Here is a 16,642-nt window from a genome sequence, read left to right as displayed (position 1 = left end):
TGTGCTCGCTGCTTCCTTTGAGCAGAGCAGGATCCGCATGGACCAGAGCTCTCATCCAGTGCAGAAAGTTACCTCTCTGGTAGGCTAACAGAGTGTCTCCTGCTTGGAGCAGCCCCTCCTGGAAGAGGACATGGGCTCTCAGGCACAAGAACGTCATCGGGAGTCCCCTAAGTGGCAGCATTTCACTGTAAAGCAAAATACAGTGTTTGTCCCTCCCTGAAGTGGCTGCTGGAACTGTTGTGAGCTGCTTCCCGCCCTGCCCCGAGCCGCCGGGAGCGCGCTGCCAGTGTGGTTCTTGCGGCAGGGGGAAATGCCAGTATTGCTAATATCTCTAGGGCTGTGGTGTCGCAGCCGACAGAGCTGTGGTGGCATTTTTCTGGTGTTATTACATTGCCTGCTGTATCCCCACCCTCTGTTTTCAAGGGAATTCAGCATTGGCCCCTACAGAGCAGCCAACGGCCGGAGGAGCTCCTCCCTGCACGCGGCAGCCCCAGCCCCACGAGCTACCCCTTCACGAGAGCTTTGCCTGCTTGTTAGTTCAAAGCAAAGCTGCTTCTCTTTCTGCTTCCAAAGTTGAGGAGAGCTGGAGTGCCCTGAGCTTCCCAGAGGCATGCAAGCAGCAGTGGGGCAGCTCGGCGCTGACGTTGCTCAGTCTGGCTTCTGGTTTGTGGAGTGGAGGTTTCTCATCGCATGGCTCTGACTCAGGTATCTGTTTCCTCTGATGTGGGCAGCCGTTGCTGGAGCTTTTGCCCTGGGCACACAGTTGCTTTGTGTCTCCCAAGGGATGATTGGACTTTAGGGAGAGGTCCTCAAGTGCTGCCGTGACCGGCCAGTGGAGTGGGTCCCTGGGGTGGTAAAAACAGTGTTGCAGGAGCAGCATCTACCACACCACTCCATGTTCTAAAGTTCCCCTAAAATTGGTGGGACAAGCATCCAGTTTGTGTCCTAGAGTAAAAAGGACATGAAAGAAATGAAACACACACAACTTGATTCAAGCCGGTGTGTGCACGTTAACTCAGATTTTAGGCTGCTGCTGCTGCTTCCCGTAACTCACCCACCCAGCTGGGTGTCAGCTCAGGGACTCTCAGCTCTTCGCTCCTCATCCAGCTCCGTGTAACAGCAACACCAAATTCTCTTGGCATGGGGTGCTTAGGAGGGATTTTTTACGTGTTTATTTTGTTGTGTTTCCCTGGCTGAACAGCCCTCCCTCAATTCAGTACGTTCTGCCACTGCCACTGACCACTCCAGCCAGTTTCCCTAGACTGGGATCCCAGTTCAGCAGGTCAGGATTGTCACCCACTGAGAATTGCTGGTGTTTGAGGAAGTGAAAACCCCTGTGGGGAGGCTGCAAGCAGTGGCCAGGTGGGAGCTGTGCTGCTTTAGGAGGTTTTAGTGGTTCTCATTAAAACAATCTCCTGTAGACTTGGTTTCCTAAAAGAAGAGGAGAAAATTCCAAAGACTTTCATCCCAGTTCAAGTATCCACCAGGGCAAAGAGCTGTGGAAGTTACAGTGGGATCTCAGATGACATTCTCTGGAAAGCAAACTTAATAGAGTGCAAGTATGAAATGCTCAGCCCAGAGCAGCTGTGCCCTCTGCAAGGGCTTGGCCAGTGCCTGCACGTCTCCCTTGCCTCTGCGTAGTAATGAAGGGCAGAGAGGGGGAATCAGGGGTCTGCCAGAGGAGCCCCCCCACTTCTGAAGCCTTTGGCACCTCCGAGAGATATTTAAATGACAGACAGACATATAGGGATCTGTAAATACTCATTTGGTGCCAACTAAACCACAAAGAAGATACAGCATTTGTGGTCCAAGGAAGTTTAAATATTTGTGGTCAAACTTAAAATTCGACATAAAACTCTCATCTGCAATGGAAGGCGGCCAGGAACTGCATGGAGAACGTATAAGCTGTGTAAACTCACAGAAATGGCTTCCCAAAAGGCTCTGCCAGCACCAGGCAGAATATTCCAGCTCTTACCTCTCCTCCCTCACGCTGCTGAGGTCAGGAGTCAGGTTTGTGAGGGACGGGCAGCCTGTTAACACCTCCAAGGGTGGAATTCCACCATGCTATGGGTGTTACAGGCTCTCACTGTGGTTTCCTCTCTACCTGAAGCAGAGGTGACACTGAAAGGGTGAGAGGTGGGTGGTGTGGGCAGGGCAGGTGAAGGCTGTCAGGGTGAGCTCTGGTTTGAACCTTTTTTTGCTATTTTTTTTATTGTAGATTCTCATCCTGCTCCCCCATTCCTGTGTTGTCACACTTTTCCTTCCAGCCCCCATCGTCTTAGCACTCTGCTGCCCCAGACACTGGTGGCTGGTCCTGTGGGACAGGAATCACCAAGTTACTCTGTGGGTCAAATCACGAGGCAGTTTCTAGTTGTCTCCATGGGGAAGTCCTTGGGAAAGAGCTTGTGCTGTCAGTGAGAGCTGTCGGTGAGGGCCTGCTCTATGCTGCTACAGGGCACAACACCTCGATGTGGGGTGGGTGTAGGGTCTGGAGGAGCTGAGCTGAACCTCCATGGAGCACTGTTGGTGTGCTGCAGATGGACACACTTAGCAGGAATTGTGCATCTTCAGACTTCCTCCATGCGAGCCCCACAGAGACGCCAGGTCCCTCCTGCTGCCAGTCATTCTGGGAGGCACATTCTGGAATGGGGAGAGTGTGAGATAACCACAGCACTGTCCCCCACAAGCTTGAGCAGCCTGGACTTGGCTCCTGCCCTTCTTTTTTCCATGTACCCTGCAGAAAGGGCTCTTGCTGTTGCAAGAACGCACGGAGATGTCGGATTGAACATTCATCAGCCGCATTTCCCGAATTCCACGAGACACAGATCCCAGTCCTGGCACAGGAACAGCATCTCTGGTCACCAGTGTGGCCCCACGAGCAGATGTACCCGAAAAACACCCCCGGGGGTGAAGAGGTGTTGGGATGGCCTGTCCCTCTCCCCAGCACCAGCATCCCCCAGAGCGGTGGCCTCAGAGGAAGGGCAGCGTGTGGTTGCTGAGAGCAGAGCAATCCCCTTTCCCTTACTAAGCAATCCTCCCTTCCTCCACCGAAGAGCCTGCTAACCACTTTCTTATCTGTCTGAACTCTGCAAAACAATCTCTGGCAAGGCAGGCATCCTCTGAAATGGCAGAGGAAATAAATTCCCCCAGTCCCTGAAAAGGAAAAGCCTGGAGAGTCCTGCAGCGGGGAGAACAGCCCATGCCCTGCCAGTGGTGCCATGTTGGCTTTGCTGAGGATACAGATCTTGCCTTCCTCCTTCCCCAGCCTGGGACCACGGGCTTGGGGCAGGATTTTGGGGATTTGTCTTCCCCGGTTAGGATTCCAGTAGGATCTGCAAGGGAGGAGCAGAGCGGGCTCCTCTGGATTTGTCTTGGCTTTACTCTACGGCTTGATTTTTTTCTCTTTGTTTCCCCTGAGAAGATTAGGGATGTGCTGGGAGCTGGGATGGGAGAGAGGAGGGAGTCCCTGTGTGTGATTCACTGTTTGTCTGGGAGTCATCTGCCTCTTTCACAGCCTCTTTCAAAGCTGTGATTTTTTTAGCCCCTTCTTCACACAACAGACAATTGAAATGTGTGGTCCTGTGCTCAAGGTTTCACCTCAGATAGCAGAAATGCCCTGGATATATCACTGCTGTGGGGATCAGCACTGGGACATGTGGACAGTCAGAGAAAGAGAACTGGCACCTTTATATCACCCATATGTCTTCTCTACATCTCTGCACTGGATAAGCAAGGCTGGTCTTATCCCGGCAAACCTTGATTATGGTGGGTAGTTGTCTCCCTTTCCATGCTGCTTTCCAGCTTTAAAGGCCAGTTGTGGCTGAGCTATCTGGCCAAGGTTGGAAAGACAGAGGGTTTGCCAGGCCAAAAAGCACATCTGCTCCGATGACTCGTCTGAGACCATGTGCCCCAGTGCAGAGGCTGGAGCTGTGCCTCTGCGAGGCTCAGAATGCTGGGAGAGAGGTTTTGGGTAAGACATGGCCACACCTTCTCTTTGGGGAGCCCCTGCAAAGCAGGGAGAGTGGTCCTCTAGCAGAGGCCATGGGGAAGAGCAATTGGAGTGATTCTTCTGGGCTTATCTGTCTTCCCTGGGTGTTTTCTCATGCTCATCTCTGCTGTGATGGAGCTTCAGGCATGGATGTGGTGGATCCTTTCCCCAGCTGTGCTCTCTCTGTTTGGTGCCAGGCACTGCCCATGTCGGCACAAGGTCCTGCAAAGCCAGGGCAGCAGTGAGATCCATTGGAGCCAGTGGTGCCTTGCTTTGGGCCCTGTTGCAGCCACAGTTGCTCTCTCAGGTCACACACAGAGTTGCAGCCATGTGGGAGCCGCATCCACCAAACCTGGTTGTGGGATTAATCAAAATTAGAAGTTTCTCTGAGAGACCTGTGGCTGCAGGCAGCTCTCAGCTGTCAAAACCAGGGTTGCTTCCAGCTGTGAGCACTGCTGCCCAACCTCTGTCCTTCTTACCCAGGTGGCCAAACCCCTTCAATCTGTATTTGGGGCTGGGCAGAGCAAGGAGATCCTCAGGTCACACCCTGGCTGGAGAATGAGCCCAGAGAAGTTGGGCTGTGATGAGTCCAGGGTTAAACCCAGCCCAGCTTCTGTGCGAGCCTGCGAGATGAAAACCCAGAAGGGATGAAACCAAACCAGGCTCTCTCCTCTGTGCTCCTCCTCCAAGCTGGATCCCCAGGGATGGGAGGAGGCAGCACAGGGCACAGGGAGGCTTTGAGCCATGGCCTGCCTTGCCTGGATGTTTTAGCAGGGTCAGTGCAAATGTTTCAGCTGGGCCATGTAGTCGCTGCGTGGTTTAGATTGTTTGGGGCTCACTTAGTTTCAGCATCGTTCAGCTACTTCAGCTAAGCCATATTTAAACTGATGTGGCAAAAACAGTGTTATCCCCACGCTGGATCGTGCTGGAGCTTGGCTCTGAGTCCCGGTCCTATCCCGTTCCCATCTCCGAATCTGGGATGGGATCTCTCCACGCTATGACTCAAACTTCTCATGTCCTTTTCCCCTTTTGAATCCAGCTGTCAGGGTGTACTGGTGTCTCCCCCTCGCACATAGGAATGCAGAGCCGGCAATGGCAGCCTGTCCTCCAAGCAATCCCTTCTCCAAAGCCGCTGCCTCCTGTTTCCTTGTGGAGTCTAAGGTTTTGTTGAGGGAGAAGCTGCCAGGGTCCCTCCACACACCACTGGCAGCAGCGTGGCATTGCCAGAGGCTGCCGTGGGAGTGGGGCAGCCCCCTCCGGACCAAGTTCCCCCCGGGATGTGGCAGGTCCCCGCGGCTGAGCAGGGCTCCCCTGGCCAGCTGGCTTGGCTGCCTCAGGCTCTTTGGACTAGCTGAAGGAGTCTGCATTCCTGCCTTCCAGTTATTTGCTCTTTAGGACGCTGCGTAAAATTAACAAGTTGTAAAAGTTGATTGAAGGCGGCGGAGGGTGTGACAGCGATTTGCTGAGCTGCGGGAGAGCCGTGTGTGGAGCAGCGGGGCCGGGGTGGGGGCACAGCCACTGCCCCCCCGGCTCCAGGCACGTCTCTGACCCAGAGCGAGACCGTGGCTGGTTTCTGGTGGTGTCACCCTGCCAGCACCAGGTGCAGGTGTTCCCTCGGGCACAGCGCTCACAGCTCTCCGAGCGAGGCCCTTCCCTCCCCCTAAATCTCCTGGAGGGCACGTGGTGATGTCGGGGCTGCATCTCCTTCGGGCCAGGTGCAGGAGTTCTCTGCCTTCCACAGCACTGAGGGAAGCTTTTCCCTTCTGCCTGTTTTATCTGCAGGGGAAAATAGCCAAGACCATAGAGGGGATCAGCTTCATTAGGTCTGGGGATCCCTCATTAGTCTGGGGAATGCCACTCACTGCTGGCAGGAGGTGACACTGGCACTGCAGAGTGGCTTTGAAGACCCAACAGCTGGTACAGTTAATGTGCAGCCCAGTGGGTCTCTACAGGCAGTTAGTGTGTGTTAATGTGTGTCCTGCTGTGTCTTACTCAATGATCAGTATGTTAATAGTGACCCATGAATTAGCAGTTGGCTAATGAGCCTTGTCAGTGTGGCCGAGCAGCCGCCAGCCCCCAGTGGGTGGCTGGTGCTGGAGCTGGTGGTGAGCCCGTCTGATGGAGAAGGAGATTGGAAACCTCTCCCCTCCAGCCCTGATGAGATCAGGCTGGCAATCGGGGCTGCTGCAGCCAAAGCCACCTCGGTCCCACGCCTGGTCCTCAGCCACGTGTCCCCGAGAGGCACCGCGGTGGCGAGGGGCTCTGCGATGCCTCTGGGGAACTGAGCCCGGGTCACGGACGGGGGCACCAGACCACTTCAGCAATTCTCGGTTTCGGTTTTCCTTTGAGAGCGGCTGTGTGCGTGTCAGGCCTATTTTCATACCCAGCAATGACTTGAAGCCAGGCTTTCGGTTCCTGCTGTCACACTGCACAGTCGGAGGGGGAAGGGCTGTATTCCCCACTGGGGCCGGGGTGTCTGCTGCCACATCACCAAATGCATCGACACCGTGTCATTTTGTACTCCCATTCCTTCGGGAAGGGTGGGCACAGCTCCTGGTGTCCTTACCATGCTCCACTGGAATCTCCACGTGAGCCGGCGAGCGCCTTCACAGCCATCCCCACTGCCCCAGTTGTCCCGGAGCTGCCATGGGCACTCGGGTTTCCACTCCGAAACAGGAAGTTTCTGACAAAAGCAGGTTGCTCTGCGACACGCAAGGTCCTGCTCCGCCGTTCGAGAGAGACCTGGGTGCCAGTCACAGGTCACTTCTTTCCCAGCACTGCCGAGGCTGGGCTGCCCCACGGCAGGGCCAGCCTGGCTGCCGGCAGCCCCGGGCTGCTCCTCGAGCTGGGCTGCACGTGACAGGGATGTGCAGAGCATTTGCTCCTTCCCTGTTTTTCATTCATGTGGGCTGGAAAAATGTGTTCATGAGACGAGTTGCTGTGGCATTATGTCATGGGCCTTCATTTGGGCTCTGTTCTCCCCAGCAGATGAGCTGGATTTAAGCATGTGCTGTGCTGGCTTGGCAGGAAATCTGGTGTTTCCTACTGGTTTCTTCTTTGGGGGAGGAAGGAGTGATCCCACCTGCCCTTGTCCCAGGCCCCAGCCATGGGTGAAGGGAGCTCTTCTGCACTATGCCTGGTCATTCCCAATCCCGGAGGCTCAGATTTAAGCCTTTGCTGTGCAGTGATGGCTGCGCCGCAGCTGTGTCAGTACCCAGCCCCTCCTGAAAACCTCATTGGTCCTACACTGGATGCAACGGCTTTTATTTCTAAAGGTGTCCTGAGAAATCCCTCAGGAATGGTGTCAGGATAGGGTACCTATCTCTTCTGCACCTAGACAGGCAGTTCCTACATCCCTTTCCCCAGGGCTGCTGCTGTTGGCCACATCCTGGCACCCCACAGCATGTGGCTGGTGGTGGTGGGCACTCTGCTCACCCAGCAGCCTGGGCACAAGGGAACTGCAGGTACCCAGATTGGAAAATCCCTGGGCTGAAGTCACCCCATGTGAGTCAGGCTGGGTCTCCATGGCATTAGCCCATCGACTGGGGGTGAAATTGGTGGTGAGGTTTCCACCACTTCCCTCGGGGCTGCTGCAGCCCAGAGCTCTCTTGTTGTTTCCCGTGACAGGCATTCCCATTTTGCTCTTGTTCTCTTTCCTTCTGACTTTCCTCTGCACACAATCATTCCTGAAGGAGAGCCAGGAGGATGGGAATGTTCCTGTGGTGACACTTGCAGGGATTGCTCCTGGCTGGATGTCACAAGCAGCAAAGAGCTGTCCTGGGACAGATGGTCCCCAGCAGCCCAAACTGCTTCCAGGGCTGCTGGGGCTGTGTCACTTTGTTCGTGCTCACCTTGGTCCCACAGGACACATTTTTTAGGAGCAGAATCAATGATTATGGGTCCTTTGCTCCCCTAAATATTAACTCTTGTGATCAGCCTGCTCATACCACCTTTCTGCAGGAGCAACTACCTCCACAGAGAGGAAGGGGATTCTCTTCCCCCTCTGCCTGTCTGTCTAGGTACAGGGGGGACACAGGATTCCGGGGGGGTCAAATGGAGGCAACCCCAGCTGTGGGCCCACGAGGGTGCTTCGCTCTGGCAGTAGCTGGGGTGGGAGGTTGGAGGTCAGAGGAGGGTCAGGTTTTTGACACGCACTACAGCGACACGGTGGTTAAAATTAGCCCGCAGAGAGGAAACTGGCAGCTCTGTGGAAGAGCAGAAGTTTCCTCTCACAGCAGCTTGGTGTGGCTGGGCTGATGCCGCTGCCAGCCCTTGCTCACCGTGGCACAGCCCCTCCAGGGCACAGCACGGTGACGAGATGTGTGCGGTGACACCAGGGTGTGCGGCGTTGGCACCGCACCGTGTGTGTCCCTGGGTGTGAGGCACCTGGTTGAGTCACCTGTATGGGGTCTGACCCTCTCCCCAGCTTCAGAATCCCAGTCGTGGAAGCCTGCAGGGACCCTTTTGGGACAGGGGTCTGTGAGGCTCTGTACGAGCAGAGCAACACCAGGGTGGTTTGTGTGGTGGGTGTCAATGTGGACTTTGTGTCCGTAGTGTGTAGCACTTTTAGTCCTGTTTGCTGACTTTCTCCCTATAAATCTGCAGCTCCTGGGGGTGACACCGGTCAGCAGGAAGCACCAGGGGAGAGCTGTGCAGGTGCAGAGCCCTGCTGCAAGGGGACAAAGGCTGAGCCGAGGCCAGCCCTGACGGAGGTGCCGGCAGAGGCTGTGCCGTGCGGGATGGGGCTGTGGAGGCACCAGGCTCCCATGCTCTGGAAACTCCATTTGAGAGCCTCATAAATTGGATAATTACCCAAGCTATTGAGTTTCCTTCTGGCCAGATCCATCCCAGCCTCCCTGACGGGGCTCCCCAGTGGGTCTGTGAGATGGGCCCATGGGATGGGGTCGGGCTGGGGGAAGGAACTTTTCTTAAATGCCCTCACCCACCCATTCTCACACCTGCATCCCTCCCCAGCTTTTGGGGGGGAATCTGGCGATGGAGCCAAAACAAAAAGTAGGGACAAGCCACATCATTGATGTCTCATGGTTCAGCAGTTCTTTCCCCATTTGGAGCTGGGCAGGGGGCTGGCTGTCCCCTGGCAGTCCTGCAGCCCTGGCGTGCACAGAGGAGGCAGGACAGAATACGGATTGGTGCTGGGTGTCCTCACTTTGCCCGCCTCCCTTTCCTTGGGGACAGTGGGCTGCAAGGCAAAGCAAACCCCTTCCATCCCTGTTTAGAAGAGGGGCACCCCACACATCCCTGCGGTGCTGCCTCCATCCCACTGGTCCTTCTATCCCTGAACATTTCCCCCTGGTCGTTACTCATCCACTCCCCTTTGCACTGACTTTGTTTTCCTTTCCCTCTCCCCAACCCCCTCGTCCTCACCCCGTAGGTTATTGCAGCCGACTGCAAGAGGGTCACAGTTCTGAAGTATTTCCTGGAAGCCCTTTGTGGACAAGAAGAGCCTTTGCTGGCATTCAAGGGTGGAAAATATGTGTCAGTGGCACCCGTCCCAGACGCCATGGGAAAGGAAATGGGAAGCCAAGAGGGAAAACAACTGGAAGATCAGGTACCGTGCGGGAAGAGTGCGCCTCGGTGAAGGAAGAATCACCCCTGTGGGGCCCAGCCTGTGCCTGCCCTGCAGTTCCCGCTATTTATAGCTGGCGTAGCTGTGTGTGCATTTTATGGGGGGAGGCGGGGGGGCAAATGGTGCACAGCCCTTGTCTCCCGAGTGTGCTTCACTCGTGCCCTTTCCTGCCAGTCCAGCCCGCCTGCCTCTATCTAGCACTCTGCTATGAGTTCCAGATGCTGCTTTTTCATACCCAGAGCAGGGGGGAGCTTTAATAACGTGCAGCACCGAGGCCCCGGGAGAGGAGGTGGGCGAGGGGGTGTCAGGGTTCAGCTTCAGGATCAAGTTTATAGCTGTGGAGCTTGTTGCAGCGGAGGCCTGAGCTCCAGCCTCCAGCACACGTACAGGAAGAGCTGACATTGGCGCCCCGTCCCTCCCCTGCCTCTCACATCCTGATGTGATTAAGGAATTCAGCTCTTGTTTTTCTGCCCTTGCTTGTTCCTGTAGGCCTTGCTTCACTCCAGGCTCCGTGTGTGTGTTTAAGGGCCCTGCCAGCCGCTCTGCAGGTTGACTCTTTTCTTCTGTTTAATCTTGCAGTTGGAAAGGCCAGGGAAACAGGAGAGAGGGGCAGAGGCGTTGGGAACGGGAAGCTGGGTGGCCCGCGCTGCCCAGGCTCACTCTGGCTCCCCTCCCTGTGCTGAGGCCAGGCACTTAGAGCCAGAGGGGTATCACCCCCTATGGGGACAGCACCTTGTCTGTGTCCCATGGCTCTGTGTGCCCCAGGGAGCTGATAGCTGGAGGAGCCCAGAGCAAGATTGTGCTCAGCACCCTCTTTGTCCCAGCATCCAGCTCCAACTGAGCAGGGACAGATTTTAGGTGATCTGTTTTTGCACTGAGGGTCAGAGCAAATCCCCAGACAGCAAGAGATGTCTCTGTAAAGGTGAGAGACCTGGACCTTTGTCCTCTTCTGGAGAAGGTGCTGGAGGTTTTCAAGCTGACTTATGGGATATTGAGAGGATCTTCAGGTTCTACCCAGTGTCATGGCAGGGATGGTCCTGTTCTCAGGTCAGTCCCTCCAATTCCTGCTGTGAACAAGCACAGTATGAGGGTAGCTCCCTCCTGCCCTGTCCCCACAGACTCTTCTCAGCTGTGGGAACCTCTCCCTGAGCTCATTGTGCAACCCTGGAGCTTCCTCCTTTGGCTCTGATCTCAAGGGAGCTTCCAGCTCTCCAACGTGACCACCACCACACTGGGCAAGCGGGTCCCGACCCACCACAGCAGATCTGGCAGACGCTTTTCCCTGAGGCCCTTCCCCGACGCTCTGCCTCTGGCAGTATCCCCCCATCTGCTGTTGTCCAGGCTGTCCCAGCAGAGGGAAGTGAGCCTGAGGGCTCCATCTTCCTCCTTCCCATGCCTAAAAAGTCACAGGGAGAGAAGAGTAGGTGGTTCTGTGGCCAGGCGGGTGTGCGGTCCTGGTGAAATGATTGAGTGCACGACTGTGCAGTGCTGGGGTTGTTCTAAATTAAGACCACGGGTCCCTCCTGCTGCCACATGTCATGGCAGCCTGCACAGGGCAAGGAGTGTAGCCATGCTCTTATCCTTCTATGCAGGACCTGTCCCCTCCCTGCAGCCCTCTAGGGACTCAGAGCAGGTCTTTCTGCCCAGGTGCCGCTTGGGAACTCTTCCCAGCCCCATCACAACCCTTGGCTTTTGTGCAGGGAAGGGGAGATGGGCAGTGGCAGGGCTTGGGAAGGACTGTGGTCACTGCAGTGGGGCAGCAAGGGGGCCTGGGTGAGACAAGAGGTAGCTGTCAGCGGGAGTGGCAGAGTTGGGCTCCTGGGCAGCACGTGTGGGACACGTGTTGAGGAACAGGGACTTGTGGGCTCCCCTTCAGACCTGAAGTCACTGGGGAGAGCAACAAAGCTGCAGCCGAACTTGGTTGTGACTGATCCCCAGTTAGACACCAGCCACCACCTCCCACCTTCCTGTGTCCCAGAGATTTGGGTACATGGGGAAAGGCCAGTGTGGCCTTCACCTGGAGAGGGAACAGCGTGGCTCTTTCTGGGGTCTTCAGTTTAAGCAGTGTAGGCGTTCTGGGAAGGGCCTGCAGAACTCCTGGTGGGAAGCCCCAGGGAAGGGTCTCTAGGAGAGGGAGAAGATGCAACATGGTCTAGAAGTGCTTATGTGGGCAGGAGGTTGGAGAACCTTGAGTTCATATCAAACTTAAAGTCAAGATTCAGTGTCTCCTTCTGAAACATCTGTTCCAAGTCAGATAGAAGTTTTGTGGTGGGTGCAGTCATCTCTCTGACCTGTACCGAAATGAAAACAGAGAAGGGCAAGAGGCTCTTTTCTCTCCTGGGTTCATGTGTTTGAGTTTCCTGTCAAGATGACCACCCTGTGTTCCCAGCCTGGGATGAGGCAGCAGGGTTAGAGCAGCCTCGTACAGCCTCATAGAGCAGCATTTGCTCCAAGGGATGTGTCATCTAAACAGCCAGGCAAAGCAGAGAGACAGGGAAATACCATGGTTTCACAGCATTGAAGGCTGTAAAACATCAGTGACTCACCCAAGGCTGTGGGAAGAGTTTTCCAAGGTGAGGAAGAGGGTGTGATTTTAGAACAGAGTGTTAAAGCTGGGCTGCCCCTGCCCTGCCTGGTCGCTGCCTTTCCTGCCCCGTTACCTCCTGTCTCACCTTGTCATTTCCTGGATGTTTACTATTAATTGGCTTCTTTTGGATGTTTAGAAATAGTCAGTCACTCATCAGCAAGGGGTGATGGACCATGCCTGACAGGGATTTGTCTGCTGGAAGAAGGAGAGCAAAACGAGAATGATCTGTGTCACCAGCATCCCTTACAATGACTTCTCTCCTGTTTTGCTCTCTTTCTGTATTTCCTGGAAGAAGGAGGATGATGTGAGGATTGAGGCATTTGAAGATGATTCGGAGACTGAAGGCAGTGGAGGAGAGATGGACATCAAGGAACTCAGAGCCAAAAAGCAAGCCCTGGCCAGGAAAGTTGCTGAGCAGCAGCGCCGTCAAGACAAGATTCAGGTATGATGGGCTGATCCCACCTCTCTGTGCTGATGGTGCACAGCCGTTATCCTTCCATGCTGCAGCAGCCTCTTGGGATGTCCCGTAGCACCTTGACCTCCTTGAGTGTAGGTTCCCTGTGCTGTCCCTGTGAAACCCAGCAGCAAGATCAGCTTTGGCCCTCTGGAAGGGCCAAATCAGGGTTGCTGTCCCCACCCTGGGTAAGATCTGCTGTCTCAGCCCCTGAGGTGAATGTTCTGGGGACTCCTGGGACCCTCTTGAAGGCAGACACAGCTTCCCTACAGAGCTGTCAACACACCCAGGAGCCCTGGCAGAGCTGTAGTGCTGTGTGTGCCAGGCAGTGAGCTGTCCCCCCACCCAGGGCAGAGGCTCCACGGTTCAGTGAGAAATCAGCTTTCCTGTGTAGCGGGGCACAGGCAGACAGGGAGAGGGTGGGACGAGAACGGCAGAGTTCATGCAGGAGCCAGCGGCGGAAAAATAGTCTGCGAACGGCTGCTGCAGCCAGAACGTTGCCATCGTTATGGGGACAAACAGACGGGATACAGGTGATCCTGGCCTGGCCCTGGCCTGATCTGACCATGTTTCCCAGTGGGAGCTGGTGAAGTAAACTGGTTGGACTGGGAGCAGACCCCTGGCAATGCACCCTGTTGCTTTAAGAGCAATCTCACATGCATGGCTGTTGGCTGCCTCCTTGCTCACAACCCCTCTTCCTCCAGCCTCGCAGCCCAGATGAAGATTTCTCAGCAGAGGAAAAATTCTCCCTGGCTCCCCTCCCCCTCACCTCCACCCTCTCTAATGCCCAGGGCCCTTCACTTCCATAATTCTTCATTTTCCAGCCTTGAACGTAAGCCAGACACATCTGTCTGGCCATATGCGTGAACTCTGCAGTGTGTGCCGAGGTGGTTGTAAAACAGGGCTGCTGAAGGCCCTACTGGGAGAGCCTGCACATGTGTACCCTCCGGCTACTGGCGCCGGGCCCAGAACCACTGCGCTTCGCTTTTCCAAACCCACCCCAACCTTTTCAGATTTTGCCTTTTTTCTTTTTCTTTTTTTTTTTTTCATTTGAATTTGGAGCAATTCATATCAAGGCGAAGGTAGAAGTTGTGCCGGGAGGGAGGGGCCCGCCCCCGCAAGCGAGTCCATTATTGTTGGCAGGTACCTGAGTCACGTTAATACAGGGAGGAAGAAAGCAGCAGCGAACGAGTGAGAGATTGGAGAGATGGGCTGTAAATTAAAGCGGCCTGAAGCCTTCCAGCCTCCCAGGGTTGTTAAGCGGGAGGTGTAAGTAAATTCCCCACTTCCCACTGCCTTGTACAGACACAGCAAACAGGAACTGCACATGTTCAGGGAGGGCAGCATGCAGCAGATCCCGGCCCCGACGACCAGCACAGCTGCAGCAGGGCCCCCCGGGATGGCCGCTGCCCATTCTGCAGGGAGAGTGGGGGCTGCCTGATGTTGTCAGGGGCTTTCTCCCCCCGGCGTGCTCCTCCCTTCCTCCCTGGCCGTGCTGGGGCCGATGCTCGCAGGCAGAGAGAGGTCAAAATGAGGGTGTGGGCAGCTTCAGGGGCTGCACAGCTGAGAGCTGAGGTGCAGTTGGAGTCTGACGGCACGGGGCGGAGGAGAAGTCCTTAGGGCTTCAGTAAAGTCATCCAGTCCATAGCTGGCTGGGAATGGCCTAGAGCAGAACATGTGTGCTTGCCCCAGTCCTCTCCCTGCCCTGGTACTGACCACGCAGCTGGAGGAGTGGAGGAGCTCGGGTGGAAAATGCTGCCAGCAGAGGCCAGGTTGGAGCCAGCTCAGCATCCACCCCCTCCACTTTCCCTCTTAGCCTGTGATCCTTGACCTTTTTGCTCTTCCCAAGAGATTTTATGTTTCATGAGACTTGAGGACCTTCTGCCTTCCCTGTTACAGCCTCTCATTCACTGCCCACCTAGGGAGCATCAGGTGGTCTCCGAGTCCCACTTTCATTATCCTGGGGACAAGCACAGATACATCCAAGTCCAGCAGATGTGGCTCCTGTATCAGCACACTTGAGAGCCTCAGCTCCCCATGCAGTGCCATGTGACTGTGCCTGCACAGCAGTGGGGGCTCGGATCCAAGTGCTGTGGCTGCCCTCTGTAGAATCTGTGATGATGTGTGCAGGGACCCAGGGTGCAGGGCAAAGCTTTCATCTCTTGGCCATCTGGTTTCTTTCTGTGCCCAAGGGGAGCGTGGTGTCAGAGTCTCAACTGGGACCTGCAGAGTTGTGCTTCTCATGGGTAAAGTCACTGCCTTCTCCCCAGCAGGTTTTCCTGCACTGTCCCTGCCTTTATCCTGCTCCCCGCCTCTGGCAGCCCAGCTGTGCTGCTGGTGGAGATCACACACCCGACACTGTTCCAGGTTCACTGCTGCTGCAGGACAGCCCTATGGCTTCTCATTGCAGCCTCCATGCTGGGGTCACATTCACACCTCAAGGGGAATTTGGACTTCACTGAGCTCCTTTAGTCCCTGTCCTTTCTGGGTGTGTGTAGGACTGTGGCTCAGGCTGCTGGGGAGCACAGGTCCAGGCAGGGTACATGACAAAAAGGGTGACCCTTGGCTAGCACCAGCTGTAGAGGGAACAGGAGAGCTCAGCTCTGTTTCCCTACATGACCTTGGTCCGCAAAACCATTACTCTGAGGGTGAAAGACAGGCCAGAGCAGGATAAGGTCTCTTGTGTCCCTGGGCAGCCCTTTGCTGCCTGGCCCTGGGTGATGGGTTGGCTGCTGCTCCCTGGCTCCACTGCCAGCCTATCTCCGCCCTCACAACATGCCCAGACTGGGACAGAGTTGGTGACAGCTGGTAGCAGCAGAGATGCACTGGGACAAGGTGAAAGACCAGCCAAATCCCTGGGTGCTACCCAGGTATCTGGAAGGAGAAGAGACCAGGCAGGCAGGTACACAAGAGGAGGTGGCAGCAGCGCTGCTGGGGCAGGCAGCGTTCTCAGTCAGGGCTGTCCCCAGCCCGTGCCAGGTCATGCCCTGCTCTCCCAGCCACCCCTGCTGCTTGGCCAGGCCCTTGGTCCATGCTGTTCAGCGTCCCCTGTCCTTTGTGCCGCCGCTGTGCGCTGGGAGCGGTCGAGTTTCCTGACCGGTTGAAAACATCCCACCTGAAACATAACAGGCTCTTCCTCTGGATGCTGCTATTGTTTTGCTCAGCATTACAGAAGCAGCTTAACCGGGGCGGCCAATTATGACATGTCTTCCCAAAATAGCCGCTCTCCTGTCCCTTCTGAGCCCACGGAACGGCTGCCCCCTTAAGATGCAGCCGCTCCTTTGTGGCGGTAGCGTGAGTAAGTGGCTAAATATAGCCGTGTCCCATTCACGCTCTCCTCGGCGCGCAGGAACAATGCCGCGGGCGCACACGCGCCGACACGCACCTGCCTGGGAGCGGGTGCCTGCTGGCTGCGGAAGGCGCACACCCACCCACGGCGGCTCCGCCACGGCGGCGGCCCCGGTGAGCTACCAGGCACAGGGCACGTTTACTCCTGAGGAAGACGCTGGAGGACGAGCCTTGGGAGGAGGAAGCCCTCGAGCAGAGGCTAGAGAGGCATTGTTCTCGGCCCTGGAAAATCCGCCTCCGATCCCTGCGGAGCGCGAGGGGATGGAAGGGGCAGCGGCGCCGGGTTTCCCCGCGGTGGGAGAGCAGGTCGTGGCAGGAGAGGCGGTGGCAGGATGGTGATGACCCATACGTCCAGGCAGAGCACCGTGACCCCATGTGACCTGTCTCAAAGGCAGCAGGGCACTTGTCTCTGCCAAGCTTTGGCTCCAGGCCTTTCCACCATCCTGGCACTATGGGCAGAGGAGCTCTGGCATCTGTGTGTGGAGCCTCAGGGATCCATGTGGAGATCCCCTCCTATTCTGTGCTAGTGGTGGAGACCCACGGGTCAACCCCTCTCTCTTTGCATGAAGTTCCTCTTGGTGGCCTGGCTTTTGGAGGTCCTGCCCTCTGCCCATACTGGAAGCCCTCACCCAGGCAGCACCTTCCGGGGAATCCCCCAGGTGATCCCAGCTGATGGAT

The 16,642-nt window shown here is 56.1% G+C and overlaps 1 protein-coding gene across 3 annotated transcripts in view; it reads left to right on the top strand.

Annotated features, from left to right (window-relative positions):
* The window catches only part of SMG6 (SMG6 nonsense mediated mRNA decay factor), a 108,814-nt gene that overhangs the window by 81,420 nt on the left and 10,752 nt on the right, over positions 1–16,642 (top strand). For 2 of the 3 annotated variants that reach the window (XM_032707302.1, XM_032707304.1), the window contains exons 14-15: positions 9,381–9,557; positions 12,455–12,604. In XM_032707302.1, coding sequence (XP_032563193.1) covers positions 9,381–9,557; positions 12,455–12,604 — 327 coding nt within the window. The remainder of the gene's footprint in view (positions 1–9,380; positions 9,558–12,454; positions 12,605–16,642) is intronic. The other variant, XM_032707303.1, reaches the window with a different exon arrangement.

This window comes from Chiroxiphia lanceolata, chromosome 20 (genome assembly GCF_009829145.1).
Source record: "Chiroxiphia lanceolata isolate bChiLan1 chromosome 20, bChiLan1.pri, whole genome shotgun sequence".
Lineage (NCBI taxonomy): Eukaryota > Metazoa > Chordata > Aves > Passeriformes > Pipridae > Chiroxiphia > Chiroxiphia lanceolata.
This window is presented reverse-complemented; position numbering and strand designations above follow the sequence as displayed.